We start from the raw sequence: 23,468 nt of genomic DNA, 5'->3' as shown, positions 1-23,468 counted from the left end.
CTGTATAATATATACAACCAATAGTGTGTTTAGCATCCAATACAGGCGTAAGATATATAGCAATATGCAAATAAAACAAAAAAAAAACAAAATGAGATTTTAATATGTCTCGTTTTTATGAGATAACAGCTGGTACATGCATCATGCAATATGAATCCTGCTTCAATTATCTGGTTGCAGTTTGAAAATTACACATTCTGGTTTTAATTAAGTACCTGGAGTCAACTTTATATCATCATCATCGTTTAACATCCGCTTTCCATGCTAGCATGGGTTGGACGATTTGACTGAGGACCGGTGAACCAGATGGCTACACCAGGCTCCAATCTGATTTGGCAGAGTTTCTACAGCTGGATGCCCTTCTTTACGCCAACCAATCTGAGAGTGTAGTGGGTGCTTTTATGTGCCACAGGCGGTACTTGGCAACGGCCACACTCAAAATGGTGTATTTTACGTGCCACCTGCACAGAAGCCAGTCCAGCGGCACTGGCAACGATCTCGCTCGAATGTCTTTACACGTGCCACTGGCACAAGTGCCAAGAAGGCGACACTGGGCACAGGTGCCATTACGATTTCGCTTTCGCTTGCCCCAATACGTCTTCGCAAGCCGAGTTTAGTGTCCAATGAAGGATTCTGCATATATCTTTTGCTTGCTTCAATCATTAGATTTTGGTCATACTAAGGCACTGCCTTGGAGAATTTCTTCTTTTAGCTGGATGAATCAACCGCGGTACTTCATTTTTTGAAGTCTGGTTACTTATATTGTTTTCTTTTGCTGAACTGATAAGTTAATGGGGACATAAACACACCAACACCATTTGTCAAGCTGTGGCAGTGGGGACAAACACAGACACAAGGACATACACATATAGGTACATATATACATATACAATGGGCTTCTTTCAGTTTCTATTTAACAAGTCCATGCACAAGAGTTTGGTTGGCCCGAGGCTATAGTAGAAGACACTTGCCGAAGGTGTCACAGTGGGACTGAACCCAGAACCATGTGGTCGGGAAGCAAGCTTCTTACCACACAGTCACATTTGCACTTTATCATCATTATCATCGTTTAACGTCCGTTTTCCATGCTGGCATGGGTTTGACGGTTTGACACGTAGCTGGCCAGCTGTAAGCTATCCAGACTAATCGTCTTTTATATATATATATATATATATATATATATTGTTCTTTTAATGATGGAACTCGAAGTAGATAAAGCTATAAATGGTGTAAATAATAGCCAGTCGAATATTAGGTTTAACATCCGTTGGATGGAAGAAGTCAGGTAGCCTCCAATTTTGTTTTTTTCCAACCAAGGATTTTTTTTTTTTTTTCTAATGCAATTATTAATAGCTGTAACTACTTCGAATTTCATTGTTAAAGAATTAATTTACTTAATAATCTCTCGAAATTACCAAATTCTTATAACACAAACACACACGTACTGTTTTAAGAGCGTTGGTTAGAACAACGCTTTATAAACTCACTTGGTTTCGTTCTTGAATTCTTCTAGGCATACAATAAAATACACAAATAAAATAAAGTGGTTTTTATCTTAGCAAACCCAAGCTGCAGATAAAGGAAAAACCAATAAAGAAAAATTAACACAATTTTATTGCCAAAGAGATATGGCACCAACGAACACCATACACAAAATAAACAGAACAACAGATTTTTGTCTGCAGATAAACGTATTAATGGGGCTTCGTTACAACTATGGTACACACAAGTAAATGATTAATGAAAAACAACGTTTGAATTTTACTATTCGAGTGGAAATATCAATAATTACAAAACTTGATGACATTTTGACCCATCCTTGTAATATATCTTGAGTCAAAAACATCCCTTATCCATTTTCTATAATTTTTTTCTTCTCTTTTATTATTTTTTTTTTAGTTAGTTACTAGTCTCTTTGTTTATCGACCTTAAGAGGAGATGGAAAGGCAAGTTTTGTGTTGTGATTTAAAGAACCACGAACAATGGAAAGTCGAAATAACGAACTGCTATACATAAGTTGAAAATTAGTCTGATGAAGAAATATCTCGAGTATTCGACATGCTAAAAACAGCAGCCGAATCTCCCTATTTCTGTCCAATCAGTCAACAGTTTTGATAAGGGAAAGACAGATAAAGTAGTCCGAGATGGTTATATCCATAACTGACACGCTCTTCCGAGTTTTCTCGGTCGTGGTTGATCTTGGAATACTACAATAACGAAAATTTTAATTACAGCCACTGATTATACAGCCACAAATATTGGTTTCATATTTTGGCACATGGGCAGTAATTTCAGGGGTGGGGGTAAGTCGATTACATCGACCCCAGGATTAACTGGTACCCAAAAGGATGAAAAATAAAGTCGATATCAGTGGAATTTGAACTCAGAACGGACGACGGACGAAATGCTGCTAACATTTTGCCAGCTTTCAACCCTAATACAGTCATAAACATTGTTAGCAGGGAAGAGATAAACGGTTAATTAAACTGACTCCAAATAAATAACTAGGATTTTTATTTCTTTAACTGAACTCGGGCAGAATTTTTAACCCAATTCCTATAGAGTTAGAAGAGGAAACACTAACAAAAATGATAACATTGTTATAGGAGTGAGAAGCGAGATAATATAATATTTAGTCTATTTCGAGAATTAACAGCAACCAATAAAATTAATTAAAGCAGACGATTGAAAGCTCGGTGCTGCGGCTGGTCTTGTCAGGATATTTATCTTTTCATTTGTTGACATTCGTCGGGGACAACGACGACCCGGTGGGAAGAGTGCGCGATGGGTGGATCTGCTAAAAATAGCAGCCAAATCATGGCCTATTCTCTTAAAAGAAAAGACGGACAAAGATAGTATGATTCTGGCCGTATTTTATGCCAGATCTGTATTAATGAGGATTAATCTAATAAAACAACAACGACATTGGTACAAAAAAAATAAGGTGAGTTATACAGTGACCTCAGAACATGTGTACTTATTTTACAGACCTGCTTAGATGTAATATTTGTTAGCCAAGCAACTTAACCGCTTCTTTCAATTTACTACAGCTTTGCTTAAGTGTTTCGCTCTGGGACAATTAGACAATTAACATTACGATATCAACTTGCAGTTCTCTTCACTCTTTTTGCACAATAACAGAAGCAGTTCTTTATAATGGACACACACAACTGCTACGTTTGAGAGAAATATGAACGAGAAAGAGACGACAAAAGATGGCAAATAGAATTAAAAAAACAGACAAGAGAGGGGAAGATATATATATATATATATATATATATATATATATATAGATAGATAGATAGAGAGAGAGAGAGAGAGAGATAGGGATAGTGTTGCCTAGAGACAGTCATCCGCAACAAAATTACGATGGATAAATGGAATACTGCTTTTTTCTTTATATATACGAACAAAAAAGAAAATATAGCTTTTTTTTACATGCAATTCTAAGCCACAAACAAAAACGGTGTCCCTTTACGATCTGCGGGATTATTATGGCTGGTGTTTTTAGCAATTCGAACAACCACGCGGAGGTTTTTTCATTCGTCGTAGTTATTATTATTATTATTATTATTATTATCAGTGTCGATTTAATTTATCTATAATAATTTTTATTTTTTAAATGTACCACCTTGTTAAGAAACTAATTAGAAGTAGATAAATGCTCAGTTTCTTTTTCATTAATATATATATATATATATATATATATATATATATTTATATTGTTCTAGTTCGTTTTCCGTCTCTTCTTTTATCTACCCCGTCTTTCATCGGCTCCGAAGCGATTTCCATGTCGACTTTTTTAAACAACCGCTTCAAATTCTTAGATTTCCTCCAAGAAATGAATGAAAGTAAATAAGAAGAAAGAAAGAAGGGAAAAAAGAAAAACCTGCCTCGCTACATCAACATCCGTTGTTTTCCTCACCAATCTTATGTTATTTTACTTTACCAAGACATGTCGTCCCACTTCCAGTAAATGGAAGCTGTTTTTTTGTTTCTTTTTCGAAAGCATCTAATTTCCTACCAAATTCTAATAATAATGAATACAAAAAAAAATCTGTAATCTCGTTTAATTAAAGTGGAAGATAAAAATAAGAGTGAAAACAAGAAGAAGAAGAAAAAAATCGAAGAGAGACGTTGTTGAAGTTTATGTTGTCGATATCATTATTATTATCTGCTGTTATTGCTGCTGCTGGTTTATGTCGATCGTCTACACTTTAAATAAGAGGCAGACAGAGAAGAATGAAGAGAAGGAATAAGCATGGAAGCATGGAAAAGAGATGCTGAGAAAAAGAGGAAGAGAGAGGTAGCGACACGGTGAGAGATAGAGGATGGAAGAGCTGTGTGGTGAGGATGAGATATTTGGAGGGGAGATGGAGAAAGAGAGCTCTTGAAGAAGAGAGACTGTTTGTACGACCTTAAAAAAGAGCAGAGAGACGGAAAAGGGAATAAAACGAATGAAATCAGTGACACAGAGCGAGAGAGAGAGAGAGAAAGAGAGAAAGAGAGAGAAAGAAAGTGAGAACTGTGTGGAGGAGAAAGAACGTATGGGAAAAGAAAGATAACGAGAAAAAGATAGAAAGAATGAGAGCTGTGTGGGGGGGGGGGACCGCCGAAAGAGAGAACGATACAATGCATCATTCAGAAACAGATATATAGTGAATGACGAGGGAAAAGATTGAGAAAGAGAGTGTGTGTGTGTGACTGTATGAATAGAGATTTGATGTGTACACAATGTAGCTGATTCTACAACTAATTAATGTTGAGGTGTGTTTGAGGTGGGAGAAGCGACGAAACGTAAAGGAAACACAACATCGGTATTATTATAACTTGAGCACAAAGACCAGAGAACTGGAGAAAATCGGTAGCGGTAAACTGAACAGACGATTATATGACTGGTACTTAACAAATCCGAGACTTAAGGACTGTTACGTATTTTATCATCATCAACACTGTGCTTGCTTTTTATGGGGTTTTCTAAGACGCGGTACTTCTTGTATAAATGTCGGGGTTTGTTGAAAGTTTTGACTAGTTTATTCATGTTTGGCGGAAGCTTGTAGGACAACGTTTCAACAGTATTTGTAGGTGATTTCATTTCTTAAAATGTGTGAGAGATAAAAAAATAAAAAGTACGTTTCATTCTGCTGGATCAGGACTAACAACGACTGCAGTAATCGGAATTAATGTACAATACACATGGAATATACACACAGGACCTGTGAGTGGGAAGTTCATCCGCTACATTGGTACACGTCCCGGAGAGCTCCTAACTATCTGTGCTACTCCTCGTGAGGGAAAGGGTAGAGCGAAAAAAAAAAACAAAATGAAATGTTCTGTACATTTGAATATTAAAAATGAACCCCATCTCAGACAACGAAAGCAGTTGTGTTCTGCCTTACTGAATAAATCGCTCTCGGAGGCCCTGTACACCACACACAATCACACACACATTTACACAGTGTTCCTCGTGATCTGAGCAATATTTATTTATAGTTGTACTCGATCGTTACATAAACTTCTAACAATACAAGTATGCATAAAACAAAAAAGCAAGAAAAACAAACAAACCGTGGACGCCTTTAATTAGATTTACTCGACTTAAACAGGTTTATAGAAAGATGGTCAAAGCTAGCTGAAATAAGCCAGCACATTATACAAGTTTTATCTTTCTTTCATTCAAAGTTCCGAAGTTTGCGGAGGGATTTGACAAGGACGGTCGTATAATTATTATGCAACGTGCAAAGATCTATATATATACATATAATAACAATAAATATATGCGTTTTGCTCCATTTATTGTTATTATTCATATCTACTTAAAATGCATCACTTTAACTTGGTATCTCTACCTATAAAACGGGTGTGATATCCTGGGTTTTTTGTGTGATTTTTGCTACCCATGGTAACTATTAACATATTTACATTGTCAAGGTTTTTTAAACTGAAATAATATCAATATATACATAAACTTACATATAAATATATATATATATATATATATATATATATATATATATATATATATATATGTGTGTGTGTGTGTGTGTGTGTGTGTGTGTGTGTGTGTGTGTAAACATTTCTTCAAAAATGATTAATTTAATAATGACAAAATGCAAAAATCTAAATAACTCTTCGTGGTATTCAATGAGAAAAATTATCTGACAAATTTCCATTTGTAGCCATCCTTAAAGATATTCAATTATAACTGTATAAACAGTAAATAGATTTCTAAGGTTTTCTACCCTAAGTATTAAGTTCTTCAATTAACTTAAAATACTTCATTATTATTGCAAAGACATATCCTTGACGTTAATTCTTAGACGTGATCAGCACGACTCGATATGTGAACTTTTAAATTACAAGTACAATCTATCCGAAAGGGGGTTCCCCCACAACTCACTTTCACTGAGAAGGCTAGAAGGCTAAATTAAAAGACATTTATCAAGAAGTCATGCTGTAGAATCGAACCCGACACCTTGGGCTAACGAAGCGGACTTCTTAAAAATTTCGACTATCCATGAATTGTACGTCAATGTTCTTACATGCAGTCTTATTATGCGGTTTATATAAAACACACCATTCAAGTGAACAAACGAAAAAAACAAAGAGAATAATAACAAACTCTTTTACAAATCACACCTAAAAACAACAAAAATAAAACATTAAAAATGTGTATTATTAAATAACCTTAAAAAACTGGATGGTCATGGCAAAATAGATTCTGAACCATAGATCAACTCGATTAGGACTGACCCGAGGCTCAACGTAACACAAGTTGTATTTCTAATAGTTGACGAAAAGCAGAAACAAAAAAGCGGACGAGGGAGCTTTTACAGAATATATGATCGCTTGAATTGCCAGAAATAGAAGTCAAATCTCTAGTCATATCTTACCAACTTAAAACAAGAGACAGAAAGAGAAACAGCATGCGATAATGAACCGAGAATATGAGACTCACACCTCAATATTAGTAGGGTTTTTTCTTGAAATGATACTATTAGGCAAGCTAATTTTCTGGGATAAAAATGTATGCGTGCAGATATTGGTAGTTCTAAATAAACTATGGTTCAAAATTAGATGAGATGGTCATAAATGGAATGTCTTTGACAGTAAATCTGTTCTGTAGTGACCGACTGAACTAGAGCTAGATCAAAATGCCAAAAAAGAAAAGGCGTGAATTATACAGGTGAGAGAGAGAAAAGGTTAAAAGCTTGTAAGAGAAAAGGAGAGAATTTGAAGTGACAGACAAAAACTTGGTTGAGATCCCTAATAAAATAATAAATATGAAGAAAAAAACAACATTTAAGTGAGGTGGGGCCCTAATTGTTTTGGGGGATTTCTTTGCGAAAAAGAACGAGGTGGGGTTGTTTCTGGAAGGAAATACCAAGAGTGTGAGTGATTGCTTTGCAGGGTTAGTCTGGTTTGCCTTCCTTGACTCGTAATGATTTCAATTGTATGTCATCATAATTTGCCGCACCTCACACGAAAATCGAGAGATGGAGATGCAGGGGAGGAGGAAAAAACATTAAAAAGAATGTGAAAAGCTGAGCAAATTACACATCAAAGGGTTTCTTATTTTCAAAGGGGAGAGGTAATAGAGAGAATTTCTTATGAAGGAAGAAGGAAGGGGGTTTTTAAGGGTTCAATTCACAATTGATAGGACGACATCCTTATTTTTTTTTTTCCCGCTCAAATATTAGAAGCGCCAATGCAATGCAATGCATATATGTCGAGTTGTGTGAGTTTATAAACATGAAAAAGTACTTAATGCAAAAATGGAGAGAAAATATTGATTGCAAGTGCTGAGATTACCATTTCGTGTTTTAGCGATGGTCGCCTAACATTAACTTTGTGTCTGTGGTGCGAGCGTATGTGTAGGTATATAGACATTACATGTGTATATATACATACATTGTATGTGCGAATATGTGCGTAGATAGATAGATATTGTTAACAAAATAGCATATATATATATATATATATATATATATATATATATATACACACACACACACACACACACAGAGTATACACACGTATACAGATATAACTGTATCGTAAATCTAATACACGCACCACACACACGTATGTATGTATGTATCTATGTGTGTGTGTGTGTATATATATATATATATATATATATATATACATATATATATATATATATATATATATATATATATATATATATATATAGAGAGAGAGAGAGAGAGAGAGGGGGTAAACAAAATACAGCATATGTATATGTGTATATATATATATATATATATATATATATATATATATATAAATATAAAAGTATGTACACCTAATAGGGTCGCTGTGTGGTAAGAAGCTTGCTTCCCAACCACATAGTTCCGGGTTCAGTCCAACCTCGAGGCACCTTGGGCAAGTAGCTTCTAGTATAGCCTCGGGCCAACCAAAGTATTATGATCAGATACGGTGCGCGGAAACTAAGAGAAGCCCGTGGTATATATAAATGTTTGTGAGTGTGTGCGCGCGCACGTGTTTGTACCCCCACCCAACCACCATCGCTTGACAACCGATGTCGGTGTGTATACGTCCCCGTAACGTAGCAGTTCGGCAAAGAAGTCCGATAGAATAAGTACTAGACTTTCAAAGAATAAGCCCTGGGGTGGGGAAATTTCTTCGACTAAAAACATCCTTTTCATGCGGTGCTCCAACACGGCTGCGGTGAAAGACACAAACAAGTAAAAAGACACTATACCATGTATTTATATATATGTATGTTATAACATTGTCAAACGTCAGGTGAGGAGCGTGGGTGGCATCAGTTAATTAGGGCCTGAATTTCGCCCTAAGATAACTCGAACCACAACAAACAGGCTTTCCTCGCCATTTCCTGATATAATTAGTTCTGAATAGGAGATAATAGATAAACAAAAGTTTACTTCTGGATCTTTCTCCCACCTATATTATGTATAATCCGTTTTGTTTTTAATTATAATTAACACTCTTTAGCAATAAGCAATATAAACTATATTATTATTCAAAGCTAATGCAACATGTGAGGACACAAATCTGATATAATTTAGCATTTGCTCCAAGGTAAATCCGAAAAAAAAAGGGTGGAAAAATCCATAACAGTCAAAAAACACCAATACTCTTTAACTTTTTTAATTGTTTCAGTCATTTGACTGCGGCCATGCTGGAGCACCACCTTTTAGTCGAGCAAATCGACTACAGGACTTATTTCTTTGGATGCGTAGTACTTATTCTATCGGTCTCTCTTTTGCCGAACCGCTAAGTTACGGGGACGTAAACACACCAGCATCGGTTGTCAAGCGATGCTGGGGGAACAAACACAGACACACAAACATACATATATATATACATATATATGACGGACTTCTTTCAGTTTCCGTCTACCAAATCCACTCAAGGCTTTGGTTGGCCTGAGACTATAATAGAAGACACTTGCCCAAGGTGTCACGCAGTGGGACTGAACCCGGAACCATGTGGTTGGTAAGCAAGCTACTTACCACACAGCCACTCCTAATCAATTTAGGGTCTGATGCTAACCAGCATATAAATATTGATTTCATATTTTGGCACAAGACCAGCAATTTCGAAGGAGAGCTAGGTCGATTTACATCGAACCCGAAAGGATGACAGGCAGAGTTGACCTCGGCAGAATTTGAACCCAGAACGTGCTGACAAGATAAAACTTGCATATGAACATTTAGCTGTGTTTTGTCGATGGGTGGATGAGATTATATAACACATGACTGAACGTTTAGGCAATGATGAGGTGCCGTAACATTTTTGGGCAAAAAGCCTAGTGTGTGAAATTGGGTACATAAAAAACCGAACGGAAAACCCTCATTGAAAAAACATCCAATTACACCACTGCGTCGCGTTGATTCTCTCTGAGAATAACACGTGCCTGTGGAATGCCAAATATGCAGTTAAACGACTGGACACGAATCGTCGATACTGACGGAGGCTAACAGAGATGACTTTTATAAAAAAAAAACAACCCCTACATCTTGAGCTGACGTTTAGGGATGAGCTCTATATATATCGATATATCTACGAAGGAAACAAGGCCAACACTATAATTACACAGACTATTTGTATTGGTTAATGAATAAAACTAATTGATACGTAAGGTGAATGAGAAAAGGTAGAGAGGAGATGACAACCGAACCGAAGTCAGTTAAAAAGGCAAAGCCAGCTTATATGGATAAACAGAAGTGTCCCGGCATGGCCATAGTCCAATGACTAAAACAAGATAAATGGATCGCTCCCGATATATATATATATATATATACCGGAGTAAGCACATGCAATGTGCAACAAGGTGGAAAAAAGAGTACTCAAATACCAGAGGTAGAGTAATATGCTTTATTTAAAAGCAGCAGAAATATAACAAAAAAACCGTTACTCTGAGTTTCACGTTCCCGTTCATCGGACAGTTACTGTCCGATATATATATACATATATATATATATATATATATATAAAGCGGAGATTGCACGCCTCTGTGAAAGCTTTGGAATGAGAAAATGTAATATATATTGACCCTACTAATTTAATCGATATCTTTTCACCTCATCAAAGTACCATGGACACATCAGAAACACACACACGTTCGTGTATGTTTGTATTTACAACGGTTTAAAAATAATTCTGTTGTGTTCCGTTTCGACAATCATCGATAAAATATATACCAAACTGATGTTGAGTACTGCAGTTGATATACGAGTGCTCCGAGACAGTTTCCACTTACCAAATTCCGATCATTAAAAGAAAACAAAACAAAACAGAAAAACCAAATAAACCTGTAGAAATTGATCAAGGTAGCGTGCATGCATTGCGATTGAACCCGCAACTAAAGTGGTGGTGAAGTGATATTTCTCAACCACGCATTCATGTCTCAGCACATGTCTGTGTGGTGCTTGAAACTCGTTTCGCAGCCACGTGGTTCTGAGTTCAGTACCACTGCGAACAAATGTCTTCTGCTATAAGCCTGGACTGACCAAGGCTTTGGGAATGAATTAGACGGAAACTCTGTGTGTGTGTGTGTGTGTGTGTGTGTGTGTGTGTGTGCGCGTGCGTGTTTGCGCGCACAAACACACGTGCGCTTTTTTGTCTCTTGAACGATTGATAACTGGTGCTGGTTTGTTTTCATCTCCCACAAGCTAGCGGTTCGGCGAAAAAGTAATTGATGAAGTGTACTGGGATCTATTTATTCGACCGAATCCCTTCAATGCGGTTCCCCCAGCACAGCCGTGAGTCAACGAATAAAATAAGTAAAAGAATTAGTTTCGCGAGAGTGTAGACAAACAGACAGATAGATAGATAGGTGATATAGAGGTGATAGATAGATAGATAGATATAATGATTGATGATATCGATAGACAAATGATATAGATGGATAGATAAATAGACAGATAAAGAGAGATGGGTGGGTGGATATTATAAACAAGGTGACCATCAATGAAGAGGAGCTAGAAAGGTGTTATCGAGACAATGTACAGGTTTAAGCACCTCAAACAATCCTCCATACAATCAGTGTAAATAAGACATAACACTAAATGGTTTGTCAAAGGCATGGAAACTAACGCCACGGAACGAACGTTACTGCGGCGGCGGCGGCGGTGGTGCTAATGTGACCACAGCAATGTTATCGTTTATTGTATGGTGAACATAAATGTCAAGAGTTCTGGTGTTAGTGGAGACTGAAGTAAATAGCAAAGATGGGCATCTAGTGTTTTTGTGTGTGTGTGTGTGTGTGTGACACCACCAAATACTGCCATCATGTTACAAAACAGATTTGCGATGGTGGCGTGGCTAATAATGCTGTGGATGGCGGCGGTGGACGCGGTGTATTCAGGAATGTTATAGTGATGATAGTGTGATTCAAATATGGTGGTGGTGGTGGTGGTGGTTGATATTGTAGTAGTATTGGCTACAGTACCGATCATAATATCGAGATGGGCGTCGGTTGTGGTGTTGCTATCTTTGTGACCACCCGGGCGTTGTTGTTATTGTTAACAACACCGATGTGGTGGTCGTAATAGTGCAATTGTTAATAGCAAATGACGGTGTTAAATCCTGAGTGAGCAAGACCATTAGGATATACCAAAGGAATTCTAGCCACAACCATCTTATCTTGTTTATTGATTGCAAAGAGGATTTTTGAACTCAGAACGTAAGGACAGACTAATAATAATAATAATTTCTAATTTAGGCACATTGACAACAATTTCGAGGAGAGCCGTGAGTACTTAATTTCATCGACCCCAGAAGGAATGTAGCCTCAGCGAAACTAGCCTCAGCGGGATTTGAAACGAAAATGTAAAGATACGGAACACATGTCCACAAAGACATTTTACCGATGCTGTATAAGTATAGATGGGATGGTTGTGTTGACAATCCTTTTTACTATAATAGACACAAGGACTGAAATTTATGGGGCAAGGGGATTATCAGTTACATCGGCCCTGGAAGGAAGAAAGACAAAATTGACCTCAGTGCGATTCGAATTGATACCGTGAAGCTGTTGTTGTTGGCACTCCGCCGCTTACGACGTCGAGAGTTCCAGTTGATCCGACCAACGGAACAGCCTGCTCGTGAAATTAACGTGCAAGTGGCTGAACACCCCACAGACACGTGTACCCTTAACGTAGTTCTCGGGGATATTCAGCGTGACACAGTGTGACAAGGCTGACCCTTTGAATTACAGGCACAACAGAAACAGGAAGTAAGAGTGAGAGAAAGTTGTGGTGGAAGAGTACAGCAGGGCTCGCCACCATCCCCTGCCGGAGCCTCGTGGAGCTTCTTTAGGTGTTTTCGCTCAATAAACACTCACAACGCCCGGTCTGGGAATCGAAACCGCGATCCTACGACCGCGAGTCCGCTACCCTAACCACTGGGCCATTGCGCCTCCGCACGTAAAAATGTGGAGTACAAATAACCCACCAAGATATTTTGCCGACGATGCTGTGGCGGGATGATGGTAGTATTTCATAATGTTTGCTATATTAAGCAATGAGACGATAATGACAGGGATATTGAAGTGGATGAGGGGTGAATCGACGGGGCACCCACCCTGCTTATAATTGCGAGGGGACGGAGACGTATGGGAGTGGGCGCTATTCATGTTATTATACTACACCCCCCGTGTGATGGAAAAGAAGGGGAGGGAGGAGTTAGTTGCTAGTGTACCCATCTCTAACGAAAGGGATGGTGTTGACAGAATACTCTCCTTATGATGGTGTACCTTCCTGACAATGGTGAAGAGGAGGGGAGTGTAGGCGTATGGAGGAAAGCTGACATTAACGAGGATGACTATTCAGGGTCTAAACTCGCTTTGATCACAGACATTCCAGCCATGACTTATGTTTAGTGTACTACTACATTATTATTCAATGCTCCATCCTTTTTCCTAAGTGTGATTTAGCAGCTATTTCTAGCAGATTCAGCTTACTAAGTAATGTTTGCTGTCCTCATGGTGTGTTTTGTCGTTACGCTGTCATTAGATGATGATGATGATGGCAGTAGTTAAGGATGTTTAGCTACAGGTCAACCCCTAATAAAAAGAAATCGATGATTAGAGGCATTTCAGCTGTGACCGACGTGTCTTCTTTCAGAGCAAGGATCCCGGGACCAAATTATCCAACGTGTTCTTGAAGACGGTAAGATGTGATTCGTGGGTAGATTTGGTTTCTATTTCTAGCAAGCCGAAGCTTCTAGGAGAGGGAACGTTGTCAAACGACAAATCTTGTGTTGTGAGGGCTGGAAATACGAGAGTCGTCTAACTAACTACGGGAGCAGATGGAATAACAAAAGCGTTCCAGCCATGGTAATCCAGTTTATTTTTTCTTAAACAATGCACCTAGAACTTTATATCATCTAATGTACCAAAAGGCCTAAGTTCAGTGAGTATTGGCTGCTATTTCTAAAGGATGGAACGACCACGTTTAGGTTGTCTCGGGTTGCATAATTAAGACGTTGGACGTGTTTAGCCCAAGTCTGCTCTGATCAAGACATTCTAACCATCATCACCAACAGACTTAGTGTATATGGGACTACACTGTCCAATGTGTTTTTACTTTTGTTTTACGACAGAGGGATAATTCGGAGTGAGCGTTGGCTGTTATTTCTAGCAAGTTGCTCAACCATGTATAAAGAAGTCTTATAGCTGTCTCATACAATAAGAGTGTGGTAAGGATTATATAAAGACGACAGCGAATTCGATCGCCCCAAGACTTTAAAAACGGAAAAAGAAAACAGACAAGACGCGGATTAAACATGGAATTAGTTGCAGATTGAGTAAGGTGGTGGAGGTGAGGCAGAGGGGGGGATGGGAAACAAATAGGAGAGAAGAGGGAAAAAGAGAGTGAAAAAATAATTTATAAAATCCCTTTTATAATAATGACATCAACGACAACAACAAGAACTGGGGCTTTTTTAGAGTTGTTAAGTTGGAAATAATGAGAAACCGATCCAAGCGGACAGATTGAGTGTGATGGCGGGAGAGAGAGAGAGAGAGAGAGAGAGGGGAGGCAGGCAAGGGAGAGTGAGAGATATAACGGAGGGAGGGAAGGAGAGAAAGAGAGAGAGAGAGAGAAACGTGAACTGACGACAAACTCATTAATATAAGATATAAAAAGATGGACGAGAATGTGTGCATATTCGAATGAGTATATGGGTAAATGCCTGCGTGTGTGAGTGAACGAGCGAGCGAGTACGTGGGTGATTGAGAGCGGCTATATGCGTGAGTGCAGTTGTGAGTGCGTGCGTGCGCGCGTAGTGGCGATGCGTGTGTTATGTGTGTATGGAGGTGGAGAGAGCGAGTGAGGCAGAGAGGTTGATTTCAAAACTCCAGGCACACCAGATGTTGGGGCAAGATGTGATGAGGTAAAAACAAAAGCAGGCGTTGGCCGTATATCTATCACGGAGCAGAGAGAGCGAGAGAGAGAGAGAGAACCAGGGAAAAAGAGCGAGGAGTAGAGGGTAAAAAGAAAGGGTGAAGAAGAAGTAGAAAAAGGCACAAGGGCTAATGAGGTGGTGGTGGTCTTTAATATTATTATTATTAATACATTAGTGGTGGGAGTGAGAAGAGAGTAGCGTAAGTAAGAGGATAGATAGATAGATAGATAGGAGACAGATGGAGTTGAGAAAGATAGAGTTGATAGCTTTTAATAAAACAGGGAAATAATTAGATAAATAAGGCTGCAAAGGTTTGACAAGAGTAAATGTATGTGCATCAGCACACACACACTATATATATACATATATATATATAGATACATACACACATGCATATATATATATATATATATATATATATATTAGATACATACACACATGCATATATATACATATATATATGCATGTGTGTATGTATCTATATATATATATATATATAGATACATACACACATGCATATATATATATATATATATATGCATGTGTGTATGTATCTATATATATATATATATATAGATACATACACACATGCATATATATATATATATATATATATATATATATATATAGACGTATGTATGTATATATGAATATTTAAAAGAAAAGCAATTACATTTGTGCACACAGTGAGAGAAATATTAAAACAGAAAATAATTGAAGGAAAAGAGAGGGTAAAAAGAATCGAGAAGAGAACACAAGAGAAAGAGAAAGGCAATAACGATAAGTAACACACACACGAATATATATATATGTGTATATATATGTATGTATATATATATATATGAATGAGGGAGAGGAGGCAGAAAACCTATTTGATAAAGAGATAAATGAAGACAGGTATAGGGGAGAGGAAAGAGAAAAAGAAAGCGGGTTCGATCGATAGAAAAGGCGGAAAAGAGAGTGGTTTGAAGGGGAGAATGCAATGTAATTAAGAAAAGAGAGGACAGACAGGGAGATATGAGATGGGTGCAAAAGAGAAATTGTATATGAGGGATAGTGAGAGAAGAGTATAATAGAGGTGAAGGGTAGAAGTAGAAGTGATAGAGTATAAATAGTGGCCGGGGGGGGGGGAAGGAGGGATATCGTAAAAGGAGGGAGGAGGGAGAGATTAATGGTAGGAGGCAATACAGAAAAGAGAAAAAAAAGAGGGTAAGAGATGAAGGAAGGCAAGATCGAAAGGTTATGTAGGGGAGGGGGGAGAATATCGTAAAGATGGAAACAAGGAGAGACGTAACGAGAGAGGGGGAATAAGGTAGGAGAGAGAGATGGGAAGAAAGAGAGAAAGAAGGTAGTGGAGAAGGAAGGAGGAGGAGTAGGAGAAAGGCAAACATAATATAAAGAAAGCTTAGCTTCACTCTCAGCTACGTCCTTTCCTTCTCTTTATTTTCATCAACTAAAAGCATGAGATTGATGAGAAAAGCTGTATATTGGCAAAATGTGGTTGTGTACGGGGGGGGGGGAAGGAATTAGAAAGAGGTTCTTTATGCGTGTTTGTGAATACACGTACAGCAAATCTATCACACACATGTACACAAATATATTACATATATATATATGTGTGTGTGTATTTACGGAAACTAATGTCATTGCACCTATGTATGCAAGCGGGTATGTATAGGAATACAACATGTGTATATATGTATGTGAGTAGATACAAGTAAGATGCGTTTCTTTCTGATGGTGTTTGGCAATAGTAAATTGCTATTAATTCCGCAGCAAATATTCGACAGCCAAGTCTTAGTATCACATATACACATCGAGACGTGTTTTATACGTGTGTGTGTAGTAGTAGTAGTAGTAGTAGTAGTAGTAGTAGCTATACGGGCATATATACGAGCGTGTATAAAAGTGTGTGTGTAGTAGCTATACGGACATATATACGAGCGTGTATAAAAGTTTGTGTGTAGTAGCTATACGGACACATACACGAGCGTATGTATAAAAGTGTGTGTGTATAGATAGATAGATAAATAGATAGAGAGAGAGATGTATGTATATATACACAGCAATAATATAGTCGCATATGGACTACCAGATGCATGAGAGCGTGTATATAGTGTTTAAGTGTACATGTGTATATGTATGTTGAGAAACAATAAAAACGTACAGGGACACACACACAAACATACGTACAAACATACACAACACACACACGTGTGTGTGTGTGTTGTGTTTGCGTGTAACGGCGCCTGTGTGTGAGTGTACAAAACCAGTGAGTATGTGTGTGTGTGTGTGTGTATGAGTGTACAGTAGCAATAAAAGTAATGAACAAGTGCTTTTCAGCTACGCATTAATAAATAAAACAACCTCGTTTACATTAGACTGATTGCAATGGCCTGTCGGAAAAAGGCTAGAATTAATTGCTTTCTCGATCTGCATCTTCTTTGCTTTACACACACACACACACGGCCAGAACCATTATATTAATTGAGAACAAATCGATATCTATTCATATATGCCTATCAATACACACACCTAAGTGTATGTGTGTATATAAATATATATATATATATATATATATATATATATATATATATATATGTGAGTGTGTGATGACAAATATATAAAACTACAAAATATATACGAAGAGATTAGTTATATACAGCCACCGACACAATGTAGTCTCGTGCTTTATATATATATATATATATATATATATATATATATATATATATATATATATATATATGTGTGCATGTACACATACGAATAGTGGTCTTTGTATGTAACTGAATTGACATGAACGAAGACGTCCCAGTTGTGACCATCTCATCTTGGGTATTAAACAACGTAGGACTACACAATGCTAAGTGTCCTTCCTTGTATAAGACAATCGGAGTGCGATTAGAAGGAGATTTGCCCGTTAATTCTTGCAGGTGGAACGATCGCATTGAGACTTCCCTTTCGTAGTATTAGTCTGTATATATGTATATATATACAGCAATCATATGCGTGCGTGTGGTTTTAATTCATATATAGCGATGTTTTAATTTATATACAGCGACTGGATGTAATGTAATTGCATTCGTAATGTATACAAGTTATACTATTCTTATCCGTACACGTTCATTTATACATAAGCACGCACGTATACAACAACAACAGCGCACATCAAATGCAATATATCTCCTCTACACTCACTCACACACACACACACCATTTAAATAGAAAGCAATATCAGTATCGATAAAGTTATTTGCTGTGTATATCAATCAATATATAATATCCCAGATAGAACACACATACACACTATCAGAGAACAATCACAGATACAGGCAGGCTCGGCAAGATGAAGAAATAGTAGCTAGCTGTTGTTTTGATGTGAGAGTGGCTGGAAATCGTGTGTGTGTACGTGTGATAGATAGATAGATAGATAGATAGATGGGGAGGCAGAATTGTATGTTGGAAGTTACACAAACGAATTTAGAAATGTGTACACGCATTTGTGAGTGTGTGTATATATGTGTGTATGTACACATATTTATGCAAACACATGCGTAATACAGTTGTATACAATCACACATGTATACACGAAGACAAACACTAACAATGATCATAATTATATGCACATATCATGCATATACATGGATATATCAAAAGATACCAGATATTTTGCGTATTCCCACCTAGCGATACCGTTTTCAGCACGTCTAAATATTTAATACACCAACATTTATAATCTATTTGACTAACAGTTATCATTAATTAAATAGTACCAACCGATCGATCATCGCTCCGAAGATGGTTGTTACCTCTTAGGCGCCGTTAATAACTGTACAGAAAATATCTACCAAAACAAAACATTATTTTCATTTAGTAACACTAAAATTCTGAAAGGTATCTTAAAGTATATATTATTTATTTAACAGGAAGATAGCAGCAAGCGGATTTAAGAAGCCAGTTTTCGGCGATACGATAAAGCTACGATAGTATTCACTAATACATTTAGAAAAAGAAACAAAAAAATAAAAAGCATTTCCCCCCTACTTCATCTTAACAGAATCTATGATGGTTTGTTTGACTGTACAGCATAGTTGTATTAGATTTAACCCTAAACCTATTACACACATACACACATACACACGAGTTTGCGGAATTCCGTGTAGCTTGGCAAGACTTTTTTTTTTTTGCAGACTGGAAGTATTCCACTACGACCCCACACTCATTCATTCATTCATTCATTCTTTCTTTCATTCACTTAGTCAAATGAAGGCGGAAGAAGGCCAAGGAAATCCGACGACGAGAGGCGAGATAATGTGAGGAAGTACAAAAGTGTACCAGCTAAAAGCATTCGATTTGACAGTTAAATTGATTTACAAGGCAAATGGGAATATTGGCTACATTATATATAATATTACATTTTGTGTGAGAGAGTGTGTGTGTCTATGTATGTATATATATATATATATATATATATATAGATATATCTATATATATATATATATATATTCTCCACTCATCGAAGTATTCTACGAATTTAAATGCATCACGAAGGCATACATAAATACACGTGCATTTATAAGAATGTGTATGTAAACATACTCAGGCAGGTTATATATATATACATAATTATATATATATGCACATCCACGCTGAGACAGCTCTACATAGAAACTATTAATGCATTGAGATGGCCTGTGTGTACATATAAGCATTAATACTTATAGCAAATTTGGAAATCTCATTATATACAATCATTGTATGTGATGGTATCGTTAAAAATTGAAACGTAAATGGAAAAATATAGGTTAATGGGGGGGAAAACAAACCATTTTTTCCATGTTTATTTCATGTCACATACACACATTATATATATGTATATATATAGCTATATATATGTAAAGGAAGAGCGTTATGTTCCAACTATAAAAGACAGAAAAATAGAACCAGAAGAATATATTTATATATATATATATATATTATGCATGTGTGAGCGATGGTTGGGAAATGAGAAAAGCATAGCTAAATCTAAGGTTTATTAGTTCTTGAAATAAAAAAGCAAAACTAAGCAAATCTCTATAACTAATTAAAAAGAAATTTGCTGCTTTAAATATTAATAATCAGTAATGTGATTACAATAAATTAGGTTAGTCCTCCATTTCGTTGACTAGTCATCCAACTGACTCAGTTGATATTTTGTTTGCGTTTTTCATTCTCAGGTTTAGATAAAAAGAAATGAAAAGAAATCCATGATTTACGTGTATCTATGTATGCGTGAGGATAATTGGATGGGGTAAATAAATAGGATGTAGAAAGGTTTAATGACAAAGAAAACAATTAGAGAAGTATATAAAGTGAATAAAGGGTGATTGTTACAAAAATCCCTCACCGCCCACGAAATCTACATTAGAATTAATACAAATGCATTTTTTCTGTTTGTAATTTTTTTTTCAGCTTCTTTCTTTCTATCTTTTTTTTTGTTTTTTTTTTTCTTTTCAAACGAGCCCCCACCAAAAATTCGACATACCTGATATAATCTTCTTTACATAAAATCATCCCGCTTTTTGTGAAACACGAGGAACCAAGTTCTCCGAGCGGAGCCTGACAGCAGTGGCATTTCAAACAACTCGTGTGCCAATAATGGTCAACAGCATGTAGCATGAATCTATCGCAAATTCGACCACCACAGCCAAAACACATTTTTAAACCGGTCGGTTTGGTAGCAGTATCACCCGGAGCAGTCATTCTCTGTTGGACCTGTTTCTTTTTCGCCTTTTTCTTCGTTGTCTGTTTTTTGTCAATTTTCGGTTTTCTGGGTATTTTCCCTCAGTGCAAGAAAAAATATTTTAGATCTAGAGAATCGGGTATAAGGGGTTTGTTTTTTTTTTTTTTTTAATAAAAAAAAAAAACAACCCCAGCAATGATGATATTAAATTATATTATAATAATAAGAACGAAAAAGGATGGTGTGTGATTGCTTTTTGATGAGGTTTTTTTTGGCGGGGGTTGATGCGTTTTCCGCAAGAACGTATTATTGTGAAGTGTGTGTGTGCGCTGGTTGTTGCATAAACGTGGTGAATTCTATATATAAATATATATATGCATGTATATATATCATATATATATATATCGAAGTATTTCTGGGTAAAAACCGATGATCAATTAATAAGATTTTTTTTAAAAAAAGACAAATTCTTGGTGTTTTTTTTTTTTTTTCTGCTGTTGCCGCTGTCGATTTGTACTAATAATTTTGTGTAAATTTTTTCCTTCTCCAATGTCTTTTTCCTGGCTTAATGTGTTTACTCCACAGTCAATTAGTGAAAGAATGAAGAACATCCAACTCCTGTCTTTTTCTCTCTCTCTCTCCTTCACAGAGTTACTGAGAGTGGGGGGACGAGGTTGGTTTGTTGGCTTTTATTTTTTTATATTTTCGTTGTTGTTTTTTTTTTCTTTTGTTTTCACCTTCTTCTGCGGTGACTGTTGATAGAATTATTTTACCTGGTAGAAAAATGTACAAGAAAACAAGACAAAAATTAACTTAACACATACAGAAAAATCACATATACATACAACACACACACACCCGTTATATATATATATATATATATATATATATGTATATATATATATATATATATATACACACACACACACGTACATACATACATACACACGCGTGCTTCTAGACACTATGTGTATACTATGGAAATAAATGTTTCCAGATAAATATCGAACTTAGTATGAATGCCATTCAATTAGAAACATCAGCTTCGTCCATCAAATCACTACACACACACACATATATATATACAAACACACGTACACACACATAAACACAACTTTTATGGTGATATAAGTTGTGCTTACCATATATATATATATATATATATATATATATATATATATATATATATATATATATATATATACACATATATATATATATATATATGCGCACACACACAATAAAAAAAATTAATATGATGTACATACATATGTATTCCGTTAAGAGATGAAGTTACCTTTGAAGAGCAGAAGACTCGAACAGTTTAAGAAAAAAATTGTAATTGTCTTTTTTTTCCGTCGTTTTCGCCTTTTTTGTGTCGTGTTGTTTTTGTTGTGGTCGTTTGTTTTCTTTTTACATATTTCCAATTACACGAATATAATATAAACTCAGTAATGAAGTTGAGAAATCAGTAATTTTAACCGATGTATATAGTAATAGTGGTGATAATAATAATAATAATAATAATAATAATAATAATGATCGTGTTACTAAAAATGTAATAATATCACAGCGTCAAATATGTGTGCTGCTGTTGGGGAGGGGGGAATTAATTTTCTTTTTCTTTTTTTACTGTTTCTATATGATTAGAGCGACTGAAAACCTAGTGATGTTGATGGCAAGCGGTACTCGTTATTAATGGCACTAACAGTGTTGCTAGGGTCGAGTCAGAAGCGGTTAATTGCTGGAGGTGCAAGCACTGCTTTTTGCCTTGCTTTCTTCTTCTGTCTCTCTATCATAACACACACACACACACACCTTTCTATAATACAATCACCCTCTTTCTACTCGCGTTCTTTCTTCCTCCCGCTCCTTACTATTATATCTATCATTATTATTATTATTATTATTATGTTTTTAATGCTTTTTTTACCTTTCTCTCCGCTGTAAACTGACTATTTTCGTCCTCTTAACGCTGTCTTCTACTCACTCAATCACGCACTCACTCCAAGTTGTGTCGACCCCCGTGTGATGTCTGATTGCTTGTACATGTACGAAAATTACGGCAATATTGTGTTCAAGCTAGTTATTCTATTTGTATTATACACACATCGCATCATACATGTGTGCGTCTATGTATGTATATATGTGTGTGTGTGTGTGTATTTAGAGAGAGAGAGAGAGAGGTGAGTGATGCTGTGCAAAACGAAGGGGGTGAGAGAGAAAGTTAATATAAAACACAACATAATTGAAATGAAGGGAGGAGGTGAAACGATCAAAGAGAGAGGAGGAGGAGCGGAAATAGAAACGAAGGAGTATATGAGAGAGGGGGACTGAAAATAATCGTAAGACAAGTAGTAGTAGTAGTAGTAGTAATGTTAATGGTGGTGGCGTTGGTGGTGTTGGTGAGAGGAAATTTAATAAAAACGCTATAATTGAAATTAGGGAGAAAAACTAGAGGGATGGGAAGAGGTGGATAGAGAAAAAGAGAGGTATAGAGAGAAAGCGGGAGAAAGAAGAGAAAATACTGAGAGATAGAGAAATATAGAGAGAGGAAAAAGAAAAAGAGGAGGAGTAAGAGTGTGTGTGTGTGAGTAGCAGTAATAGTAGAGACTGATTAACTGTCGCTCTTTACGGAAAGAGAGAAGAAAAAATGTTTCCCTTCCGTAGATTGGACGGCAGAGGCCAGATTAAGGCCAGTATATTACAGTTAAAGCGTGGAACGAATAACAAAAGCACTTCACTATAAATGAGATAGTGAAAATAAAATATGTTTATTAATTATATGATTTTTATTGTTTTTTTGGGAGGGTTAGGCACAAGGCCCATGTTCTGATAGAGT

The 23,468-nt window shown here is 36.5% G+C and overlaps 1 protein-coding gene across 4 annotated transcripts in view; it reads right to left on the bottom strand.

The window, feature by feature from the left end:
• LOC149131544 (LIM domain transcription factor LMO4.2-like) overlaps positions 1-23,468 on the bottom strand; it is a 201,031-nt gene that overhangs the window by 152,304 nt on the left and 25,259 nt on the right. Inside the window, exons 1-2 of one of the 4 annotated variants that reach the window (XM_089338987.1) lie at positions 21,895-22,826; positions 20,429-21,399 (exon numbers count right to left, since the gene is read on the bottom strand). In XM_089338987.1, coding sequence (XP_089195113.1) covers positions 20,429-20,646 — 218 coding nt within the window. In that variant the 5' untranslated portion in view covers positions 20,647-21,399; positions 21,895-22,826. Of the gene's footprint in view, positions 1-20,428; positions 21,400-21,894; positions 22,827-23,468 lie in introns of those variants that run through there. The other 3 variants (XM_089338988.1, XM_089338990.1, XM_089338989.1) reach the window with 3 other exon arrangements.

The sequence above is a fragment of the Octopus bimaculoides genome, chromosome 21 (genome assembly GCF_046866305.1).
Source record: "Octopus bimaculoides isolate indiv1 chromosome 21, ASM4686630v1, whole genome shotgun sequence".
NCBI classification, from domain to species: Eukaryota; Metazoa; Mollusca; class Cephalopoda; order Octopoda; family Octopodidae; genus Octopus; species Octopus bimaculoides.
Note: the sequence above shows the minus strand (reverse complement) of the source record. Positions and strands in the feature narration are given on the sequence as shown.